The sequence below is a fragment of the Xyrauchen texanus genome, chromosome 34, assembly GCF_025860055.1.
Source record: "Xyrauchen texanus isolate HMW12.3.18 chromosome 34, RBS_HiC_50CHRs, whole genome shotgun sequence".
Classification (NCBI taxonomy): domain Eukaryota; kingdom Metazoa; phylum Chordata; class Actinopteri; order Cypriniformes; family Catostomidae; genus Xyrauchen; species Xyrauchen texanus.
In genome coordinates, this window is record NC_068309.1 from 770,495 (window position 1) to 794,471 (window position 23,977).

General features: G+C 37.8%; 1 protein-coding gene across 1 annotated transcript in view; it reads left to right on the forward strand.

Moving 5' to 3' along the window:
- The first annotated feature begins 3,154 nt into the window (after positions 1-3,154).
- LOC127628004 (interferon-inducible GTPase 5-like) overlaps positions 3,155-23,977 on the forward strand; it is a 66,302-nt gene continuing 45,479 nt past the window's right edge. Inside the window, exon 1 of the mRNA XM_052104656.1 lies at positions 3,155-3,472. Coding sequence (XP_051960616.1) covers positions 3,443-3,472 — 30 coding nt within the window. The 5' untranslated portion in view covers positions 3,155-3,442. The remainder of the gene's footprint in view (positions 3,473-23,977) is intronic.

Genomic DNA, 23,977 nt, shown 5'->3' on the forward strand with positions numbered 1-23,977 from the left:
CATAGAGTTTATGCCCTAGAGTTAAATGGACAAATATTGTCAACACTGAAATTTTAGCAGTGATTTGCGTTTCCATCAGCTTTATTTTGATGCGATTAAACTTTATTCGTAAAAAATAGAAACGTAGTTATTGTTTTTATAATTGTGTGTAATAATGCAGTAAATAGACAGCATGTATTAGTTATTAACCGTTTGTTTTACACTGACAGTTTCATCTAACTCTGTATGCCAATTAAAGAGGCTTGTCATTAATTAACTACATCGAATAAATATAAACTCATGGTTGTTTTAGAAGAAGAACCCTTTAAATTAGTAGAAATTCTTTTTTTTTCTAGAAATAAATATTTTGTACACTCCATATCGCATTTGCGTCCGTGTTATTTAGGTTTGAGTAAAGAACCGATCACTGGATTGTGCGTAAAGTTTAGTGTAGCTATACCCCCTTCCAGGACCTGGCAGTGTGTTTTAAGAGGTTAAATATAATGTTATGTTTATATAGACCTTGTAATGTTTGTCAGTCCCCTTATACCAGGAAGTGGCTAGATTTGTGTGTTGTATGTAAACCGGCCTCATAAACCCCTTTGGCTCCATAAACCACAATCTGGTCCTGACCCGTAAGCCTGTGAAATGTCACATTTTTTATATATGTATGTTGTGAAAGTGAAATTTTATTTTTAAAGTGAGATTTGTCTTCTGTAGATCAAATAAAAATTTTTGACATGAATTTTAAGTTGATAGGATGATGGGAAAGGTGGGTCCCCGTAAACCACTGAAAAAACACATTGGTCTCATAAACCACATATGCCTGTATGTGTGTGTGTGTGTGTGTGTGTGAGTGTGTGTGTGTGCGCGTGCATGTGTGTGTGTCTGTGTGTGTGTGTGTGTGTATGTGTGTGCTTGTGTGTGTGTGTGTGTGCATGTGTGTGTGTGTGCGTGCATGTGTGTGTGCGTGCATGTGTGTGTGTGAGTGTGTGTGTGCGTGCATGTGTGTGTGAAAGTGTGTGTGTGAGTGTGTTTGTGTGTGTGCGTGTGTGTGTGTATGTGTGTGTGTGTGTGTGAAAGTGTGTGCGTGTATGTGTGTGTGAGTGTGTGTGAAAGTGTGTGTGTGAGTGTGTGAGTGTGTGTGTGTGTGTGTGTGAGTGTGTGTGTGTGTGTTAGTGAGAGCATCAGAGCAAACCAACGTTCCTCTTTCCCAGTCCAGCAGAACTCTGACCTTCTGGAGTTTCTGATTTGAGTCTGATTTGTGTAAACTTTCACATTTAGTCATGTTTGAATGTGTGTTACTGCTCTACCCACAATCCTTTGAGTTTAATAATAAATCATCTTATAAATCTAAACACTGAACATCTTCACAGGTCACAGTAGCTCAAACAGATCTTGATGATTCGTGACTGTTCACAGATCAGTTTTTGTCTCTTAATCATAAATTAGTGTTATAGTGTTTGAGAGGTCACATTCTTGAAACACGATTATTATGATAGAAAAACTCTAGATTCATACAATCACGAGACCAAATGTGAAACTTTCAGATATTAGACTTTATCTAAAGAACATTTGCATGAATTCAGACTGTGTGTTTAAAATGTGGAACTGAAAATCAAAGTCTGAATTTCAAACCACAAACTGTCTTTACATAGTGTGACTATACTGTGTTTAATACATTTAATACATTACATTTATATACATGTATATATTTAAAATGTATCATATTTTATAAATGTGAAATGTGTAAATCTTCAATAAATAAATAATAATAAATGTATATAGACGGTTGTTTCACCCCTCTTGAAAAGAAAAAGAGTCATTAAATGTTTCTGCCTCCACAGTCACGTGACTCATTTTCTGTCCTTTTTTAAATAATTTGGGACATGTGCAAAGGATTGTGGGTGATCCAGTAATGATACACCCGATGCATCCTCCAGAATATGTTAAAGAAGGCCGTGAAACGAGGCTGTCGTCACGATTGAGACGGTGTTGAACGGTGTTTGATGACGTGACAGATGAGATATCAGTCTAACGAGTCTGCAGTCAATCACACTTAGTGTGTCGCTCTCTGTCAGAATAATCCCGTAAGAACACGTGAACACCAAACTGCTGCAGAGATCAAATACACCGAATGTATGAGAGTCCAAACTGCACGTCAATATGAAGAAACACAAATCACACACATTTATACATCATTTGGAAATCCTGACCGGTGTAAAACAGAGGACGTACGGTCACACAGTTTGAGCAGTTAGTTTCATTTATGTTTGTTATTTTCACACTTTAATTCCTCTGAAGTCTCTGAAACTTCCTGTTCATTTTATTTTGTTCTTCACCTTTTGAATTCTTGACTAAAAAAATTAATAAATCACATGACTGACATTGTGTCACATTTTATGTTGAGCTGATGTCTAAAAGATAAAACACTGCGTTCAGAATCACACAAGTATGTAAAAAATGTCAAGAATCATGATTGCACAAGACAATATTGTATGCAGAACTTCTGCTTTTGTGTGGTTTCACTGTCGGTCCTGCTGTTGTCTATGATTCAGGACACGGACGGTCTGTGGGGGAAGAATCTCTTCCTCATTCTCATCAGGGAGCTTCTACTATGAGACGATCTTTCTGACTTTGGTCAGAATGTTTTGCAGAAGATGAACTGCAGATCAGTTTTGATGAGTCAATCTATCTTGTGCTGAACAGTTTCCAAATAACTTCTGTATTTGTGTGGTTTTGTTGTGCTGATAGTGTTTATTTTATTATTTCACCAGATTGAAGTAAATTATTACATATTCAGTCTTCATTGATTAATCTGAACTTCAGGAACCGACAATAAACATCTTTGAACTATTAAAGATTGTTTTATTCTTATTATCACTAATGACATTATTTATCATTTACTTTCTCTTCATTAATGCATCAAAATAAACATGTTTATAAAAGTGTTTAGCATTTATAAAGTGAACACTTGTAGAACTGAATCAGTCTGTAATAACACAGTTATTACACACATATAAATCAATCATGTCAAATAAAAGCAGCAGACACAATCACATTTGATACGACACAAAGTAAAATGAAAACATGTTTTATTATTATATTTCATAAATGATTCAGTTTTCACATGAACTTTACTTTCAAAACTACTAAACATGATAAACCTGTTCTGTGTTTCCTGACTCTGTATTTAAAGCGGTTTAGCATCAAACCACAAACAGAAGCCACATGTGCGTTCCTGTCGTTGTGTTGGGGATGCATCACTTCCTCACGAGTATATAAAGGAAACTTCTACACAACAGAAGAACAGTTTGACTTTCTACTGGAGTCGTGTCAATATATATATAATAGATCAGGATTCTTCTACACAACAGAAGATGTTCATGGTTTGACTTTCTACTCGAGTCGTGTCAATATATATATAATAGATCAGGATTCTTCTACACAACAGATGATGTGAATGTTTCTGCACTTCACTCATTTATTCAAGGTAATTAAAACACTTTTATCTTTAATTCTTTTATAAAAACCTTCATATCGGATTAAATACAGACAAATGTTTTTCAGTTCTCCATGTAAATCTGGACATTAATGTCAGGATTCATATTTAAATGATTGAATTACATTAAAGGAATAGTTATTTATTCATTTACTCACTCTCATGTAGCTCCAAATCTGTGTGACTCTTTCCTCAATTGAATCATCATCATTCACTTTTATTGTATGGAAAAAAGAGCAGCATTAATATTATTCATAATTTCTCCTCATGTGTCCGACAGAAGAATGTCAAATGAGTTTGTAGCAACATGAGATTAAATGATTAAATGAACTAATACTGTAATAACATTTAAATAATAGTTTAATGAAAAGGAGAAATAAAAACACATTGGTCATGTATGTATAAATACTGTATGTATTATATGAATGTATTATAAACTTTGTTAAAGTGCATGTTTAAGATTCAGATGGTCCCGTCAGTGCAAATATAGTTTACAGTTTGGGATTGGGGTGAGTGATGTCACTGGTGATTTCTCACCCTTCATAAGCAGCGTTTATGAATAATATCCCTGATGGAGGGAAGTTCGGCTCCTGTGATTGGGCACTTTTCACCTCTCGCTGGAGGGATTTCTGATCCGGGACAGATAGCGTACAACTTGAAAAAAGATCTCCAGAAAGCAGTCTTCATAACTTTAGTGACTTTACTGGTGATTCGCTTCTCAATAATATTTCTGTAAAACTACAAACAAGAAGAAAACATATGTATGAACATCCATGTTCACATTTACATTCACATATCCAGCTTAACATTACGGTTTGATTTTGTACATAGTTCCTTTTACATCATTTTAAGTAATATACACAGAGAAATTATATTCAAATGAGATTATGTACAAACAGAAGATAAATTAGCATGTCAGTACGATACAACATAGCACGTATAACACAAATCAAGTGTGCTTATAACAGAAATATAGCAATAATCTCCATCTAATTATTCTTAAACACTTTAAAAATCACTCTTTAGTGTAAAAATTGCACTTACAGACATATATTCCCAAGGTTTAAACGATGGAATCAATAGCCGATAGAAACTGCATGCACGTTGTTGTTGACTGCGTTCACTGAGGGAAACCGAAAGTAAACTATATAAACATAGTGCAGTACCTTAAATGTCCAGTGGGAGGCGGAAACGAAACACAGCTAGACATAAGCAACAGCACAATGATACTAACGCAATGTTAACTTCAGTGTGTAGGCGCCCTAATGGGGGTCGTACACCAGACATGGCTTGTTCTAAAATGTGAAAGAATTGTTTTCTATGGATGTACACACAACTTCTGTTTCATGCGACTTCAGCTTTGCATGTAATTCATAAACTCCGCCCCTTGCCTTGTGAAAGTTCATGGACAGGAAATGCAGCTTTCTGAAGAAACACAATATCACACAAACACACAGTATACTGTCAACATAACAACAGTTTACAATATCTGCCAAAATTCAAATGGAAAAGCAAAGTCCATTTGTTATTTCCATGAGTTATGAAACAAGTGTTGAATTCATTCACTGTCCTCTATTATCTTTCTCTGTCACACTGAACATATAGTAATGATGAAGAGAGTCTGGAGAAGAGTTTCACTGTTTACTGGTACAATATCAACAATATATATTTTAATATCTCTATCTGTGAACACCTCTTCTGTCTGTGGTGAACAGACCTGTCTCACATACTCGTCTGAACTTTCTCTAGTCTGGTGTGCAGATATCACACTTCATTCACTCCCATTAAAACACATTCAAATGCAGCAGAGCAGAAACACAAGCTCATGTGAAGATATTTTGTACTACACTGTGTACCGAAGATCAAGCTTGTGCAACTCTGAACCCTGAATTCATACGAGAGGACAAAGTTTGCGGCGCGAGGGGAAGGAGGACCGGCATCATGAGCGCTTCACCCCCAACGACTCATTAACACGTCCGGGGGTCAGAGGAACGGGTCCGGCAGCACACCAGCTGGTACAGCTCCGAACCCTCCCAGCTCTGGTCCTGTGTGCGAGGATGCCAGTGTGTGTGTGTGTGTGTGTGTTGTGTGTGTGTTGCGTGTTGTGTGTGTTGTATGTGTTGTGTTGTGTTGTGTGTGTTGTGTTGTATGTGTTGTTTTGTGTTGTGTTGTATGTGTTGTTTTGTGTTGTGTTGTATGTGTTGTGTTGTATGTGTTGTGTTGTATGTGTTGTGTTGTATGTGTTGTATGTGTTGTGTGTGTTGTGTGTGTTGTATGTGTTGTGTGTTGTGTGTACACACGTGGAGAGAAGACGTGTTAAAGACAGCGGTAATGAAGCATTATTCCCATCAGATGTGCTTCATTCACCGCTGACCAAACGAGGCTAATTAAATATGCACCTCTTCTCGCTCTCCCGCCCAATCCCGTAGTGAGTCTGTCTGAAGGTCGGCCCTAAGACGCAGGGTGATGATGACGAGAGGGAGGGAGTAATAGAGGAAGAGCCATTACTGTAGGAGCACAAATACAAATCTGTCGGCAGGTGAACATTTTTTTTAATTTTTTTTTTTATTGAACTATAGCATATACAAACAGCATGGCAACAATCATTGCAATATAACAATGAAATCAGGTGCAAAATTGCATTACAGAAAACAAAAAAAACAAAACAAAAAAAAAAAAAAAAAATTTAAATAAAAAGCTAGGGTTTGTTTTTTAAATCATATTCTTCAATTATTTCAAAAAGTTTTTGTGCATATTTACTTTTCATCATTTGCAGGGCCTTTGTGTAAGAAAGAAATGCATTGTGAAATGCAGAAAACCTGGGTTTTACTTTCAAATATTTCGATTTGTGTATATAAAATTTTCCAAAAATGAGAATGTCATTAACCAGAAAATCATCTTTGTAACTGTTCATAACAAGTCCAAAGACAATGTCCTTCTGAGAGAAATCTGAAAGAAGAGGAACCTTTGGGAAGAGCCACTCATGAATGTCAAGCCATAAAGCCTCTTACATACAATGAAAAAATAAATGATCAGTGGTTTCTACTTCATCACAAAATACACAATTTCTAGTTTCAATTCCAAATCTTTGTCATACTAATTCACTGGAAGGATAAACATCATTTAACATTTTGAAATGGATTTCCTTGGCTTTGGGGGTTAATGGGAATTTTAAATAATTAGTTCGTAACCTGTAAATGGTTTCTTTTGAGAAGAACTGAGATATCAAATTTCTATAACCTACAAAAGGAAATAAAATATTATCAAACAAATTTCTGATAGATTTGTTTGAGAATGTAGTTTCTTTGAAATCGTAACCTCCAATTAAAAGTGATGGGAGACACAGGGTGGTGGAATTAGAGGTTGAAAGGAATCCTTTGATTAGACATATAATAGAGTTGGGGATGGCTTTGATTATAGAGTCAAATGTGTTCCGATTACAGATAATATCATATTTAAGACAAAAGTTCTCATATGAAATAAAACATCCTCTGCTATTGACTAAATGAAGCACGGACCAGATACCTTTCTCCATCCAGTCCTTATTATATAGTGATGTATTTCTTATTGTGATATATCTATTATTCCATATTGGGGTCTTATGTAGTGTAAAATTATGATTGTATAAAAGTTTCCAGTACAACAAGACTTGCTAGTGAAACTGGGATAGTTTGACAGGGAGACGCTGGGGAGTGAAATCACATCTAAGTAAAAATTCTATCCCTCCCAATTTTTTAAAAATTTCTCTGGGAATATGAAACCAAAGGTTGTTGTTATTTAAAAAAGCTTTTAACCAGTTAATTTTCAGAGTACCATTAATGGAATCAAAGTCAATGGCTTGTAGACCTCCCTCCTTGAAATCTTTAGTCAACTTTGCTCTTTTAATGTAATGCACTTTCTTTCTCCAGATATAATCAAAATTAATCTGATTAATTTTTTTAATCACTTTGTTTGGAATTGCCAATGAGTATGCAGGATAAATGCACCTAGATAAACTATCCATTTTAGTTAAAAATATTCTTCCCAATAGACTGATATCTCTTAATAACCACAAATTAAGTTTAGATTGGCATATCTCACCAATTTTCCACAGATTCATATTTTCTTGTTCAATTGAGTCTTTGGAGATATATATTCCTAAATATTTCACTGTGGATTTTATAGGGATATTGTAGGCTTCAGTTAATTTACATTGATGAACTGGCATTAACTCACATTTGTTCAGATTTAATTTTAAGCCAGAGGCTTTAGAAAAGGTGTGAATAATTTGTAGAATTTTCGGAATTTCTGACAACTGCTTCATAAAAATGGTAGTGTCGTCAGCTAACTGGCTAATGATTACTGGTTGCCCAAAAGCCTCTAATGGAGCTATGTTAGAATTTTTAACAAGGATAGCAAGCAGCTCTGTAGCCATTATAAAGAGAAATGGGGATAAGGAGCAACCCTGTTTAACTCCACGTTTGATAGGGAATCTGGGTGATATACCTCCTGGTAAGGAAATAGAACTATTTGAATTTTCGTAAAGAGATTTTATAATGCTTATAAATTTCTCTCCAAAACCAAATAAACTTAAACAGTGGTAAATAAATGGGTGTTCAATTGAATCAAATGCCTTAAAGAAGTCAAGAAATAAAATAAAACCATCATCGTCTATAACATTACTATAATCTAAAATATCTAGGACTAAACGGATATTATTGTGGATGAATCTTCCTTTCATGAAACCAGATTGAGAGTCACATAATTTTATGTAGGAATTTTTTCAATCTATTAGCATAAATAATAGCTACAATTTTATAATCAGTGTTTAATAAGGTAATGGGTCTAAAGTTATCTAAAATTTTGGGGTCCTTATCTGGTTTAGGGATTAGGGTTATTACTCCTTGTTTCATAGTAGAGGGGAATGTCATATTATCAGTAGCTTCTTTTAACATAAGAGAAAAAGGTTCTTTTAATAAGTTCCAGAAGTGCTTATAGAAATTAGCTGTAAAGCAGTCACTACCTGGAGATTTGTTTAATGATAAGTTGTCTACAGCATTATCCAGCTCAACAGAGGTAATATCAGCATCACATAACAACACATACTCATCATCTATACGAGGAATTAGAGCATTAATTTGGCTAAAGAAAGATTCAGCATCATCCGAAGAAAAGGCTGAGGAATATAATTTTTTATAGAAAGAAACAGCTTCCTTACTAATCAGAGATCGATCTGTAACTTCATTGCCGTTAATCAATAATGTTTTAATTGAAAGTCTCTCCTGCCTTCTTTTTTCAAGACGACAAAAATATGAAGTGCTTCTTTCCCCTTCCTCAATCCACTTTGCTCTGGATCTTATGAAGGCTCCTTCAGCTTTTCGAAGATACATATCATCCAAATTAGATAGCAGAGCTTGCATTTTCTGTTTATCATTATCTGTGAGTGATGTTCTGTTATAATAGTTGTTTATATCTTTTATTGTGCTAATTTCTGTTAATTTGTTGTTTCTATTAAGTGATTTTCCAAAATGAATAGAGAATTCTCTCATTTTAAATTTAAGGAATTCCCAATTGGTAATAAAGGATGTTAGAGAAACATCATTCATAACATTAGAGATTATATTTGTAATACCCTCATGGAATGATTGGCATTTTAATAGATTAGAATTGAATTTCCAATACACTTTATTATTAAAGCTAACATCAGAAGGTTTAAGGACCAACTTAATAACAGCGTGATCTGTGAGAGGAGCAGCTGACATACAACAGTCCGAAACAAAATTCATCACAGAGAAAGAGATTAACCAGAAATCAATTATTGATTTTAGCGGCATTATTAGGTTTAAACCAAGAATATTGCTTAGAGTCTGGATATTTGGTGCGCCAGGGATCCAATAAGTTTTGTTTGCGACAAAAATCAGATAGGGTAGGGTTATAAGAGCTATGATGACATTTAGGGGGGGATCTATCAAGCCATTCGTCATTTACCATATTAAAGTCGCCACCCATAATTACGTTAGCAGTAGGATAGCTGAGCTTAAGGTCATCAATAACATCGGAAACATCTGAAATCAATTGTCTGTTTTGAACTAGATTATTAAAACCATAAATTTTTATCAGAAAAATATATTGATCGTCAAAGTTCAAAACACAAATTAACCAGTGACCGTCATTACTACCCCTAGAGGTCACACATTTACCAGGTGAATTGTAAAATAGAATGGCTAACCCTGCAGATTTAGATGAACCATGATCAAAAATTATTTTGTCTCCCCATTGGTTTACCCAGAATTTCTCATCCTCAGGTTTTGAGTGTGTTTCTTGTAAAAAAAATAAAATTGGCTTTTTCGCCCTTACAAAACAAAAATATTGACTTTCTCTTAATATTGTCTCTTAAGCCCCTAGCGTTAAGTGAAATACAAGAAAAAAAAAGATTCATAACAAAAACAAACTAGTAACCGCAATAGAATGCTAATGAGTCCAACGGATAATATAAAATTAAAGGGGTCATGACATGGGTTTTTTTATTGTATTATTATGTTCCCTTAGGTGCAATTATAGTATTAATATATATATTTTTTTTAAGAAAAACTTTTAAAATCTAGTGATTTATGACCTTTTCCCACCCTGTTTCTCATCCTCTGATTCAAACAGTCTGTTTTGGGGGCGTTTTCCATTTAAGACTTCAGTGTTAACGCCCACTGTTATGATTGGCTAACGTCAGTGCTATGTATCAATTATTGACGCCCCCAGCCAGAACAATATGCAAGTAAACTAAGTAAAAACACTGTGATTATTCATAATGAATGAAATTGCGCTTTAAAAAGTAGTTTAAAGTTTAAAATAGATTACTTACAGTTTGCGTCGTCGTTGTTCCCAGAATAGTCGGCACGGACTTATCTTTGAGCAACAGTTTTCTGGCAAAGAAAGCATCATATTGAGATTTGTTCTCAAAACAGTCATCCTTAAAATGTACAGAACAAACGCTTAAGTTAACACTGCCGTGACTGGGACGTCCGCAAAAAATAAACTGCATCCATTTTTCCCTGACGTCTGGATCTTTCGGCAGCTTATTCAGAGGTTTTGTTTGACCGCAGCCAGGAACAGCACATCTGTGTGGCATCGTAATTTTCCTGTGCACAAGTAGTCTCTGTCAGAGCTCGCTGTCCATCGACTGAACACTTGTGAGGCGCACGGCGATACGAAATGAGCGTAGTTGTCTTGCGCTTAAGCGTAGTTATCTTGTGCTGGAGGCGGTCATATGCAAACGCTGTTACGTCACTTCTAACCATGAATCCAGAACGAGCTGTATTTTGAGCTTGATTAAATAAATGATTCGTTTAGAATGGGGAGGACGTCTTAAAATATTAAACTTGCAGGACGTTTTAATGATACAAAGACCTCTTATATACCAAAAGATCAAGGCAAATTTGGTTTCTCATGTCATGACCCCTTTAAGAAAAAAAAACCTTAGAAATGGCAAAGTCCCTTCGTTATACAATAACTGCCTATATGCCATCCATTCTGAATTCTAACAAACAAACCAAAGATATTTTCAATACTTAACCCAACAAGCCCTCGTTAGTTAACCTAAAACCTAAGTGATTCTCTGTCCGTTGATGTACCCAGCGCCGCCTCTGTAGTAAGCGCGTTTCCCGGCTGCTCTCGCCTGTTGTATCTTTGGCCACAACGCTGCCCGCATCTCCTTATCAGCCTTACAGAGATCTTCAAGGAAGCCGATTCCAAGTTCTTTGCAGATGGTGAGATCCTTGGTCATCCGCCACAACGCATCTCTGTGTATCCTCTGAGTAAATTGAATGATGACGTGCCTTGTTTTGTTTTCTTCACGTCTGCCCACGCGGTGAACCGAATCCACGATGTGGTTGATGTTTGGAGACCATGATGGGGAGATTTTAATCAGTAAATCAGATACCACCTCGCGTATATTTTCACCATCCTTTTCTTTTAATCCACGAATCCTAAGATTCCAGCGGCGCTTGTACCGTTCAAGTTCCAAGACACGTTCCATTAGCTCTGCATTGTCCTTCTTTAAAGCCAACATATCCCGGCTAGTAGTTTGTAACTGGGATTTGCAGTCTTTAATTTCTGCCGCGTTGAACTCGACAGTCTTAACTATGCTAGCTAACATGACGGTATTTTGCTGTAGCTGGGATCCAAATGATTCCACTTTATCAGTTAGATGTTTTATAGCATCCATGATGGCATTAATACCTTCTTTACCATCGGATCCAGCGTCTTTTCTTTTAGTTGCTGGAGGATTCTTCAATGGCGAGAAGGGATCTTTTCTTTTAGCCTTTTCGGTGGAATCTTCCATCCTTACGGCATAGTCATGGCAATCAATTACCTCGTTGCAATGGGTTAGAGCAGAGCTCTTTTTCGACGTCATGGTGTACGTTGTTTTCCAGTTATTTTCAGTTTAAATACTAGAGGGCCTTTAGTCACTTCAAAATGGGCCAAATAATGACAAATGGATAGCAAAATAAGACTAAAACTGGGACAATTCTATAGCGCTCAGAACACAAGGTGCACCTGATCCACCATTTTGCCCGGAAGTCGGCAGGTGAACATCTGTGTCTCTATATTATATTACTCTATAATAGGCTCTATGCACAGCGGTGCATGACGTATTTCCGGTGAAATTTAAGGATGCTTGATTACTTCCGCCGATCGTAGAGCGCTGCTATGCCGAGAACTGATGTGAGATTCTATACTCTTTGACTAAACACTAAAGGAAGGGTAGCCGAGTTAGTCAAATACATTCTGCATCTGCAGCCACCATGTCCGGTAAAACAACATTTCATATCACTATTCTTCAGAGTTTTAAAATAAATTCCCATTTTGTGTTATAGACTAACTAGAAAGCCTGCACACTCTGCTACCCTGTATCTGCAACTGCAGTAAAGTTAGTTTCATACATTCAGATGTTTGCCCTCAATAACTTTCTTATGGTGTATGCAAAATGATTAATGAGTAAATTATTTTTATAAACAAGTATGACTATCACCTACAACTCTTTTCCTCTTGTAGTCGTTTTTTTTTTCTTTCATTTTTTCAACAATGAGTTAAGCTCATTGTCAATGATATTAACTCGTTTGCATCCACTGTTGGAAAGCTACTGACAAAAAGTCTGTATGTGCGAATAGGAAACAAACTTTGCAGCAGTGTATCTCCATTACCACTGTTTCAGCTAGAATTTGCAATAACGCAGTGCTATTCATCTGTCGTTGATAGAACTGCATTACATTTTTATTATTATTCATTTTGTACAATAAACATCCATACTAGCTAAGATAACATCTGTGGTTGTCCAAAATGAACAGTGGTAACGTTAGAAAAGTAAAAACTTAGAACATGTTCAAAAGAACTTTGAACGTCACTTTCAAAATACCAGTCCTACTCTTGGTTGGTGTGGAGTCTCTGCTTTCCTCATAGAGCGGGAACACTAAGACGAAACATAACATTTGAAACCTTTCTCTGTGGCGTTGTACTGCACATTCGTACAATTCTTCGCACATCATGAATACTAAATTTTGGCAACTCAAGCAAACAACGAGAAAATTTAGAAGACTCTGCCATAATCCCGTTTACCTCCGCTTTAAATCTCCCCAACCGGAAACGCAAGAGCATCCTTGCGTCTCACACACACACACACACGTCACTGGTGTTGGCCATAAGCGGGAATCGAACTCGGGTCGCCAGGTTCGTAGCGCAGCGCGCTAACCGCTTACTATAGTGAAATAAACAGATGTAATTGAATCTAGACAGTTACTGTCAAAGCTGACAAATGAATGACTGCACGTCAGTCTATGAAGGCATTTTAACAGGACCAACATACATGTGTCTAATTTCACACATGACTTTCTTTCTTCTGCAGAACACAAATGAAGATTATTAGGAGAATATTTCAGCTCTGTAGTTTCATACAATACAAGTGAATGGTGACCAGAACTTTGAAGCCCCAAAAAGCACATAAATGCAGCATAAAAGTAATCCATAAGAGTCTATTGGTTTAATCCATGTCTTCAGAAGTGATATGATAGATGTTAGTGAGAAACTGATCAATATTGAAGTACTTTTTATCTATAAAATGAAAGAAAATGAAAAACAGATGTTGTTACCGACACTGTGCTGAGTAATTGTTGTTATTATGTTGTAAAAGTTCTCATGTGTGTTCAGAACTATTACAAATAAATCAATAACCAGTTTATCTTTCAATGTTTCATAAGAGTGAAGATTGATGAAGAAGATGATGAAGATGTGTGACGGATCAAATGTGGATCATCAGAAGATCAATCATGAGCACAAACAGAAACACTCACAATCTAATGAATCAACTGAGAAAACATCAATTAAACTTCAGCGTCGAAACAGCAAACATCAAAATCCAGAATGTGAGTATTTTATTATCAATGATGTCATAAACAGAAGTGTCATTTGATTTACTGTAGATACAGTGGGAATGGAAAGTATTCAGACCCCCTTAAATTTTTCACTCTTTGTTATATTGCAGCCATTTGCTAAAATCATTTAAGTTCATTTTTTTTCCTCATTATTGTACACACAGCACCCCATATTGACAGAAAAACACAGAATTGTTGACATTTTTGCACATTTATTAAAAAATAAAAACTGAAATATCACATGGTCCTAAGTATTCAGACCCTTTGCTGTGACGCTCATATATTTAACTCAGGTGCTGTCCATTTCTTCTGATCATCCTTGAGATGGTTCTACACCTTCAATTGAGTCCAGCTGTGTTTGATTATACTGATTGGACTTGATTAGGAAAGCCACACACCTGTCTATATAAGACCTTACAGCTCACAGTGCATGTCAGAGCAAATGAGAATCATGAGGTCAAAGGAACTGCCTGAAGAGCTCAGAGACAGAATTGTGGCAAGGCACAGATCTGGCCAAGGTTACAAAAAAATTTCTGCTGCCCCTAAGGTTCATAAGAGCACATTGGCCTCCATAATCCTTAAATGGAAGACGTTTGGGATGACCAGAACCCTTCCTAGAGCTGGCCGTCCGGCCAAACTGAGCTATCGGGGGAGAAGGGCCTTGGTGAGAGAGGTAAAGAAGAACCCAAAGATCACTGTGGCTGAGCTCCAGAGATGCAGTCGGGAGATGGGAGAAAGTTGTAGTAAGTCAACCATCACTGCAGCCATCCACCAGTCGGGGCTTTATGGCAGAGTGGCCCGACGGAAGCCTCTGCTCAGTGCAAGACACATGAAAGCCAGCATGGACTCCAAGATGGTGATAAATAAGATTCTCTGGTCTGATGAGACCAAGATAGAACTTTTTGGCCTTAATTCTAAGCGGTATGTGTGGAGAAAACCAGGCACTGCTCATCACCTGTCCAATACAGTCTCAACAGTGAAGCATGGTGGTGGCAGCATCATGCTGTGGGGGTGTTTTTCAGCTGCAGGGACAGGACGACTGGTTGCAATCGAGGGAAAGATGAATGCGGCCAAGTACAGGGATATCCTGGACGAAAACCTTCTCCAGAGTGCTCTGGACCTCAGACTGGGCCGAAGGTTCACCTTCCAACAAGACAATGACCCTAAGCACACCGCTAAAATAACGAAGCAGTGGCTTCACAACAACTCCGTGACTGTTCTTGAGTGGCCCAGCCAGAGCCCTGACTTAAACCCAATTGAGCATCTCTGGAGAGACCTGAAAATGGCTGTCCACCAACGTTTACCATTCAACCTGACAGAACTGGAGAGGATCTGCAAGGAGGAATGGCAGAGGATACCCAAATCCAGATGTGAAAAACTTGTTGCATCTTTCCCAAAAAGACTCATGGCTGTATTAGATCAAAAGGGTGCTTCTACTAAATACTGAACAAAGGGTCTGAATACTTAGGACCATGTGATATTTCAGTTTTTATTTTTTAATAAATGTGCAAAAATGTCAACAATTCTGTGTTTTTCTGTCAATATGGGGTGCTGTGTGTACAATAATGAGGAAAAAAAATGAACTTAAATGATTTTAGCAAATGGCTGCGATATAACAAAGAGTGAAAAATTTAAGGGGGTCTGAATACTTTCCGTACCCACTGTATATTCAAACTCTGATTTAACCTTATATTTCTGTTTTTCTGTATTTCCAGTCTCTCATGATCCACACAAATCTGAGAGTCATTCAATGAGAGATATTGACGTCCAGACGGCATTCCGGGTCACGTCATCAGAGCATACGTGAACCAACTGGCTGGTGTTTTATACAGACATTATCAACCCGTCCCTCTCCTTGTCTGTAGTCCCCACATGCTTTAAAACATCCTCCATTGTGCCTGTACCAAATCAATCCAAAATCACTTGTTTAAATGACTGACGTCCTGTTGCTCTGACCCCATCATCAGCAAATGCTTTGAGAGACTAATCAGAGATCACATCTGCTCTGTGCTGCCCGCCTCACTGGACCAACAACCGCTCCACTGATGATGTCATTGATCTACACTACACACTGATCTCTCACACCTGGAGATAAGGAACACATATGTGAGAATGTTGTTTGTAGACTACAGCTCATCATTCAACACCATAGTGTCCTCCAAGCTTGATGAGAAACTCCGGGCTCTGGACTTAAACAGCTCGCTGTGCAGCTGGATCCTGGACTTCCTGTCAGGCAGACGTCAGGTGGTTAGAATGGGCAGCAACACCTCCTCATCACTGACCCTCAACACTGGAGCCCGCAGGTCTGTGTTCTCAGCCCACTCCTGTATTCCCTATACACACATGACTGTGTGGCAACACATAGCTCCAATACCATCATTAAGTTTGCTGACGATACGACGGTGGTCTGTCTGATCACTGACAATGATGAAACTACAGAGAGGAGGTGCACACTCGGACACGCTGGTGTCAAGAGCACAACCTCTCCCTCAACGTCAGTAAGACCAAGGAGCTTGTGATGGACTTCAGGAGGAAAGACGGAGAACACAGCCCCATCACCATTAATGGAGCACCGGTGGAGAGAGTCAGCAGCTTCAAGTTCCTCGTTGTCCACATCACTGAGGAACTCACATGGTCCGTCCACACTGAGGCCGTTGTGAAGAAGACTCACCAGCGCCTCTTCTTACTCCAAACAATCAGACTATTGAACTCTTGATCTCTCACGATACATATATCAGCACTTTATTAATCTTATACTGGACTCACATTTCATACTTCTCTTAATAACACAAGGGGGGTGTATTGTATATTGTGTTGTGTAACTTGTTGTGTAACAGATGTGTAAACTGTGTTAAGTGTAAATCAGGAGTTTATTGTAGTTGTCATGACTGATATGTTGCTTGTAACCGCACACAAGACTTTCACTCACTGTTGCACTCGTGTATGTTTGAGTGACAATAAAAGGATTTGATTTGACGTGTTTCATGGGCTGCGTTCACAAGTGCATACTTCACATACTACTCTTACTACTTTAAACTGTCGAAACTCTGTTTTTAATTGAATAACTATTGAAGTTTTTCAGTATCATTAATCAGGTGCAGATAGTTTTAACATTTCTGCAGTTAGAAATACAGACGGTTCACTTCAAACACGTTGAGACGGCGTTGAAATATTATGGCACCCGCAGCTGGCACCAGCTTCCAGAAGAGACGTGCTTCAACAGATGCCACATAAAGTCCAGAAAGGAAACACATCTGTTCAACTGCACTTACTGATTATACTGCGTCATTTTATTAATCTATTCTTTTTATTTTAATACATTATCAAATATTTGATTTGATTAATTTTAATTATATTGATCTTTCTGAATTTAAAATAGACTTTTATGTATCGTGTATTTTCTTAACGTGTAAATGTCACGAGCATTTATTTTTGTGAGTATTAAAGAATGGAAAATATTTTCTTTTATGTTTGTACGTTTATTTTAAATCATTATCATACTCAGATGCATGTGACATAAAATAAAACACAATCAGCTTGAAAGTAATCCAAAAGTAATCGGATTAGATCACCCCCAAAAAGTAATCTATGAGATTACATTACTGATCGCTTTTGTCATGTAATATGTAATCAGTACCAGATTACATTTCAGAAGTAATCCAGCAGCACTGATTATATACTGTATATCTTATATGTTCTCTAATGTGTGTTAGTTCATGAACACAATAATGGAAAATAAAGTGACTTCATATAAACACTGTTTTAAAACAGATGTTGTGTGTCTGTGTGGAGAGGTCTGTCATCTGGGGTTTGACTTTTAAAAGCTTCAAGTATTTTAGTTGTTCTTATTAAGTTATATTATAATAATGTAATAAACACGGAAGACGTCTGATTTGGCTTATATTTGGTATATAAGTGTGTAAAAGTGTCCGTTATGTATATACAGTACAGATGTTTCCCCTCACTACAACACATGTCTGATCGGTCTGTGGTTACACATCCTCCTCTGATGACATCATAAAACTGGTCCTTTTTAATGCAGTTAATTCACAAAATAATCAATTATCAGTTAATGATGCTGAGTAACAGCCTCACTGGAGACTTCACTGCAGTCGTATGTGGGACAGAACCTGCAGATCCAGTTCTCAAATCTGTAGACATTTTTATTTACATTTACATTTACGCATTTATCCAAAGTGACTTACAGTGCACTTATTACAGGGACAATCCCCCCGGAGCAACCTGGAGTTAAGTGCCTTACTCAAGGACACAATGTGACTGTGGGGATCAAACCAGCAACCTTCTGATTACCAGTTATGTGCTTTAGCCACTCCACACCCTGAAGTGTTTTTACTTCTGTGATCCTAAAGATAAAAGTTTGTGTTGAACGATCATTTGACTTTCAGATTTATCATGTTTTCTGTGTTTGATCTTTTAGTGCTCGTTTAATATTTCTGCAATTAAAAGCATTATTGATTAAAATCACATTCAGATGAATCAACTGATGTTTTTAGATCAAACTAAATGTGTGGTTTGTTCTACTGTTAGATATGAACATTAAATATCCAACGGGACAATTCACTGAACATTTTGAGATTTTAGACCCTGTCAAGAGTTTTTAAAGTGTTGCAGCACATGTTCACTCAATAGTGAACGACTTCTGAACAGGGACTGACGCTTTCCCGCTATATAACAATATAAGTATTATTTCATACAGCTGTGATGACATGGTGACACCAGTTGAGCTCATTTGAGATGGAAACACAAAGAATATTTAAAAAGGGGACTCATTGCACCTCTGCTGGTTGATGAATAGGGGGTGTTTCACTTGTTTTACTAATAACGGCAGATTCACACACTCCGTGAGCGAGGCGTGAGTAACACATCGTGTGTTTCACATTGGACACACACACTCATATATACAGTATATATTTATATACAACTGGATTGCTGATGACGTCATATCAGTGAAGACACTGCGCCACCATGTTGTTATTCCCAATCATTCCAATGTCCCTTTTGACTTAACAGGAAATCATGGAATTGAATCTCGAGATGTGGAATATAATTGGATTATATTCTGAGAACGCTGATATCTTTGACTATATTTGGGACTGTCGATAATGAACACATGGACGACAAACATCAAGCATCAGAACTCATCACAGCCACAGACAAAACTTATTCATCATTCCCAAACACACTCCATCAGATGATTTCACCAGTGTGAGATCGAGTGATCGGCCACAGCTGCTTCCAAATAACCCAGAACGGTTTTCTTGTAAGTGTGTTCGGGGATCAGAAGGCTTCACTTCAGGTCTTCACTGTTGGGATGTTCAGGTCGGAGTTTCTGGGTGTGATGACAGAATCTGCTGAGAAGAAGAATCAAATATTCTCCAAGAGGCACGTTGGTTTTCTCTGATGCTCTCACTAACACACACACACACACACACACACACACACACACACACACACACACACATTTACTGAGAGAGTATTTCCATGGTTCCTTAAAAACAGCTTTGACTTCCTGCAGCGCACAATAATACAAAGATCAGTTCGGGTTAATACGCTTGAAGAGTTCTAGAGAACTGGTGTTAATGATGTTTTGGCGACTCCTGCTGACTCATAGAGGAGACGGATCAAGAATGAATCTCCACATCACTGACACTAAATCTTCTCAAAACATAGTTAAACATACATGTATAAAAGTGATGTACTTTATTCTAAAAGATGACAATCATTCAGACTTAATCTCTCTGTTTTATAATGTCAATGTCAAGTTCTCATCTGTGGAATTAATACGACACAATAAATCACTGTAACAATAATCGACTTCGTTCATTTACAATTTTTCACTTGTTGATCCACTAAAAACTCTCCAACTTCTTTTGCATTTCTAATGTTTTTATCACTGTGTTAAATGTCATTTACTAATTTATAAAAAATAAAAAACCCAATTTTCCTGGCTTGTATAGCTAATATCAGCGATGGAAAATGGGGCCCTTGTCTACCAGGGGCCCTTGATTGCCCATGGGGGCCCTGAGCTTTAAGTTTGGAGACTCACCCCACTCAAAAACCCATCAACAATGAAAACGAACCCACCCCCACTCAACAACTTTTGGGCAAACCCTTGGAGATAATTGGCCCCGGGGCCTTTGTCATAATCTGTCCCTGGCTAATGAGCATGTGCGTTCTCGAGTTGATTGACAGGCGATGTCTAAAAGGCGATTGGCTCTTTTACCTGTAAGGCGGGACTTTGTTTCTGCATCCGTTGACCGTTACTCTATTATATATCATTAATTGGAACAGAAGTGGCCCGTCTCTGCTAAAACTAAAATGAAGGCTCCGGGATCACTAGCCAGACAGTGTTGACCATATTTGACATGTGCTGTGATTGGATGATGCTTAAGTACATGCTGTCATATGAACACCTCGTAAGTGTTTGTAAACTGCTGATGCAAGTGTCACGAATCTTAAATACATGTTGCACACAGTTGATTCAAGTCTGACATAATTATTCAGATTTGACTCCCGTAATTATGGGTGTAGTGTCTGTAGTCACACAGTAGGTGGCGTTATACACCAGTAATACATATATGAATGAAGTGATAAAAGAGATTCTAATAAACATACATTCAGGACAAAATCATGTTGTTATAAACTGATATTTTACAGCAAATCAAATACATTGATCTTTATAATGTCTTCAGTCTAATGCAGATGATGTTCTGTAGTCTTGATTCAATCATAATAAAGACAATAATTCAACTATTAGTCTGGACATGAAGACAAACTTTCATGAAAACTGTTGCATTGTGGTTATTGAGACTGATGTGTCGCCTGTTGAGGGATCAGAAACACTTTTATATTGTACAACTGCTCCAAATCTGCACAAACACACTCCAAATGCATTTCAATGGAATTGATCATAGATATATATTTCATATCAATGTATTTGATTTGCTGTAAAATATCAGTTTATAACAACATGATTTTGTCCTGAATGTATGTTTATTATAATCTCTTTTATCACTTCATTCATATCTCAGTTTGCATGTTTTGGGCTTTTGTGCAGATGTGACTCTTTCCTGTCCTGTAATTATGGGTGTAGTGTCTGTAGTCACACAGTAGGTGGCGTTATACACCAGTTCAACTCATTATTGGAGCACTTTTGAAGGGGGCGACCTTAAAGGAATACTCCAGGATTTAGCATTAAGCTTTGTATCAGTAGAAAACCAGTAGTATTTTAGAATTACCCTGCTTCCCCCCTCATATCCCCATAATATGAGAGAAATTTTTATTTCATTTTTAGTCTGGAAAAAAATCCTCCGATGACGCAAAAATCGTCATTTTGCGTCATCTGAGGATTTTTGGGCCAGAGGCTTAAACTACAGCCAATATTAGTAGCTAGTTCCGCATGTTTTCACCACGCCCATATGAGGCGGGATCTTACTCATAGAATGTAAAGATAGTGTCAGCCATCTTTAGCTAAGCTAACAGGCTCTTGCTCTGTAAAACTTTGTATAATAGTCTAATCACGATGGCGGAAGAAAGTTTTGAAGTAATGACAGATGGGGATTTCGAAGATCTTTTGTGTGAATCGGATGCTCGCGGCTACCCATACGAGCCGCAATACAGCGACGAACAGTTGCGGGAGATGGAGGAACAAGAGCAGCAGGGGAGCAAGACCTGCTTGGCAGTCAGGAGGAAGAGCCCGGCCAGACTCGAGCTGGGGGTGTCAGTGCTCTCGCTGTGCGTCTATGCAAACAGATAGAGAGTCCTATTGCTGTCGCGAATTTCAGCGATGCCATTTTCTTCTGCATGAGATCGCTGAATCCGCTGATGAAACTGCACCGCTAGCATGTGTAACTGAGCACCCAAGTTTTGTACCACACATGGACAGGGGGGTCCTGGAAACTTATTTCAGGATCCCAAAGATAAATTGGAAACGCCAGCCAAAGCCTGCAGGGACAAATGGACGGCTTAGTGTAAAGTGAGTATTTGTTTTGTATTTCTTTTTGTTACTAAGACGTAATGTACAGAGTTTGGACACCCGGCATAATCACAATGTTGTTCCCGCGTAGTCAGCTGAGCTATTGTTATATTTTCATGTATGCGCACAGGCGTGGTTTGGGAGTGGCCTCGTAAGTGCGGCAAAGCAAGTGCATTCTGGGAGTTGTTGTCTTTCAGCCACATGAGTAAAAAATACATTTTTTGCCTTTTCTCAGTCTAGAATGCTTCAAATTCAAAAATAATTTCACATTTCTACTACATAAATGACCACTATTAAATACACATTCATCTTCCCACAGCTGGAGTATCCCTTTAAGGGACTCCAGCTCTGGGTAATCTACATATATTAGACACTGAGAGATTTTGTTAGCAGTCTCTGTCCCTCAGATTTGTTTCAGTTAACAATCAGTAAATGCTTTCCTTGTATAACTCATGCCTTTAAATAACTCGTGCTTTTTCTGTTCTTAGTCATTGTCTCGTGTTTTCTTGACTTGTTTTTTCCCTTTCTGTCAATTTTTCCTTAAACTGTTTCATCTGTTTTGTGCTAAAACCTCCAATCTTTGGAAAACCATATTCAGCTGCCCAGATCTCTAATTGAGTGCAGCTGATTGGTCTTTAATTAGTTAACATGTATTTACAATTTGGAGCATCCATATCTGGACAGAGGTCTGGACCTCTATTAATCTCATAATCTTTGGTCAAATTCGATCCCATTTTCCTTTTTTACTGCAGTCAGGCGATTCTCTAGTGGTTCCAAACCTGCCCGAGTAACATAATATTGTCCAAAGCGACTTACAGTGCACTTATTACAGGGACAATCCCCCCGGAGCAACCTGGAGTTAAGTGTCTTACTCAAGGACACAATATTGGGGATCAAACCAGCAACCTTCTGATTACCAGTTATGTGCTTTAGCCCACTACGCCACCATTACTCCATTTCAGCATTGGTCTTTTCTTAAAGATATAAATTCCCCTAATTAAGAATAACAGTGGAATTTTTGTGGCAGTCCCAGACCGGCTATTCCGACGCTGGTCTTTCCTCAACTAAATAACAATTATAAAAATGATCATCTAATGAGAATCACAGTGGATTTTGTTTTACCAGAAAGGTCACCTTTGTTGAGGTGACCCCGTCCTCCAGGCTCATGTGGTTTCTGCCCCCCCTCACCCTCATGGCAGGCTTATATAGGATACTTATGTATATATCCTTGTTTGTTAGGAAGTTACATGTGATTAGACCTCAGCAGATTTCTCATGTGATATGAACATGTTTATGTTTGAGCACACCAGTTATCATATGTTCAGACCCTTATGAACAACAAGAGATTGTCTTCTGCCTGGAAAACAGACTGGTCATCCATTTCAACCCATAAGCACAACACAGGGCTCCAACATACTTAAAGTTTGTTATACATAAATAATAATGTTCTAATATAACTATTATCATTTCTTTCACAAGAGTATTTCCATTGTTCAATGTTGGCAGTATCCTCTGGTGATCTTACCAGCAGCCGCCCATGAAAACAGCTCACAAGTTTTCAATTACAGCAGAAATTCAGAAAGCTACGAGATTCAGTTTGCATCAAAATTAAGGTCCAGATACACTTCATATAAAATCGATGAAAGAATGGGTATAACGTCATTTAGAACTGAATCTGGCCAAAACGAAGCAGTTTTCACTCATCTGTGCAATGAATATTATAGATCTGTTCATCTGTACACAATAAGAGAAATGTCTTCCCTGAGATCGAGACAGTGAGTAAATTTAGAAATGGTTAAAGAGTTTGACAACCTCTGATCTAGACTGTAACATATTAATAACATTTCAATAATTAACTGATTAATTTCTCAGTTCTTGCTATATTGTTGTTACGATCCCTGGTTGTCTGCCCCGTGGCTGGCGTAGGCGCTGGCTCGCTGACCGTGGCTGGCGTGAGCTGGGGAGCGGAAGCCTTTCTTCTCCTCCTCCTCCTTCGGGCGGACGAAGTTGGCAGCGATGGCTCGTTGATCACGGCAGGTTTGGGGGTTGGCTCACTCACCGTGGCTCACCGTGAAAGCCCAGGGGCGGGAGCCGGGATCA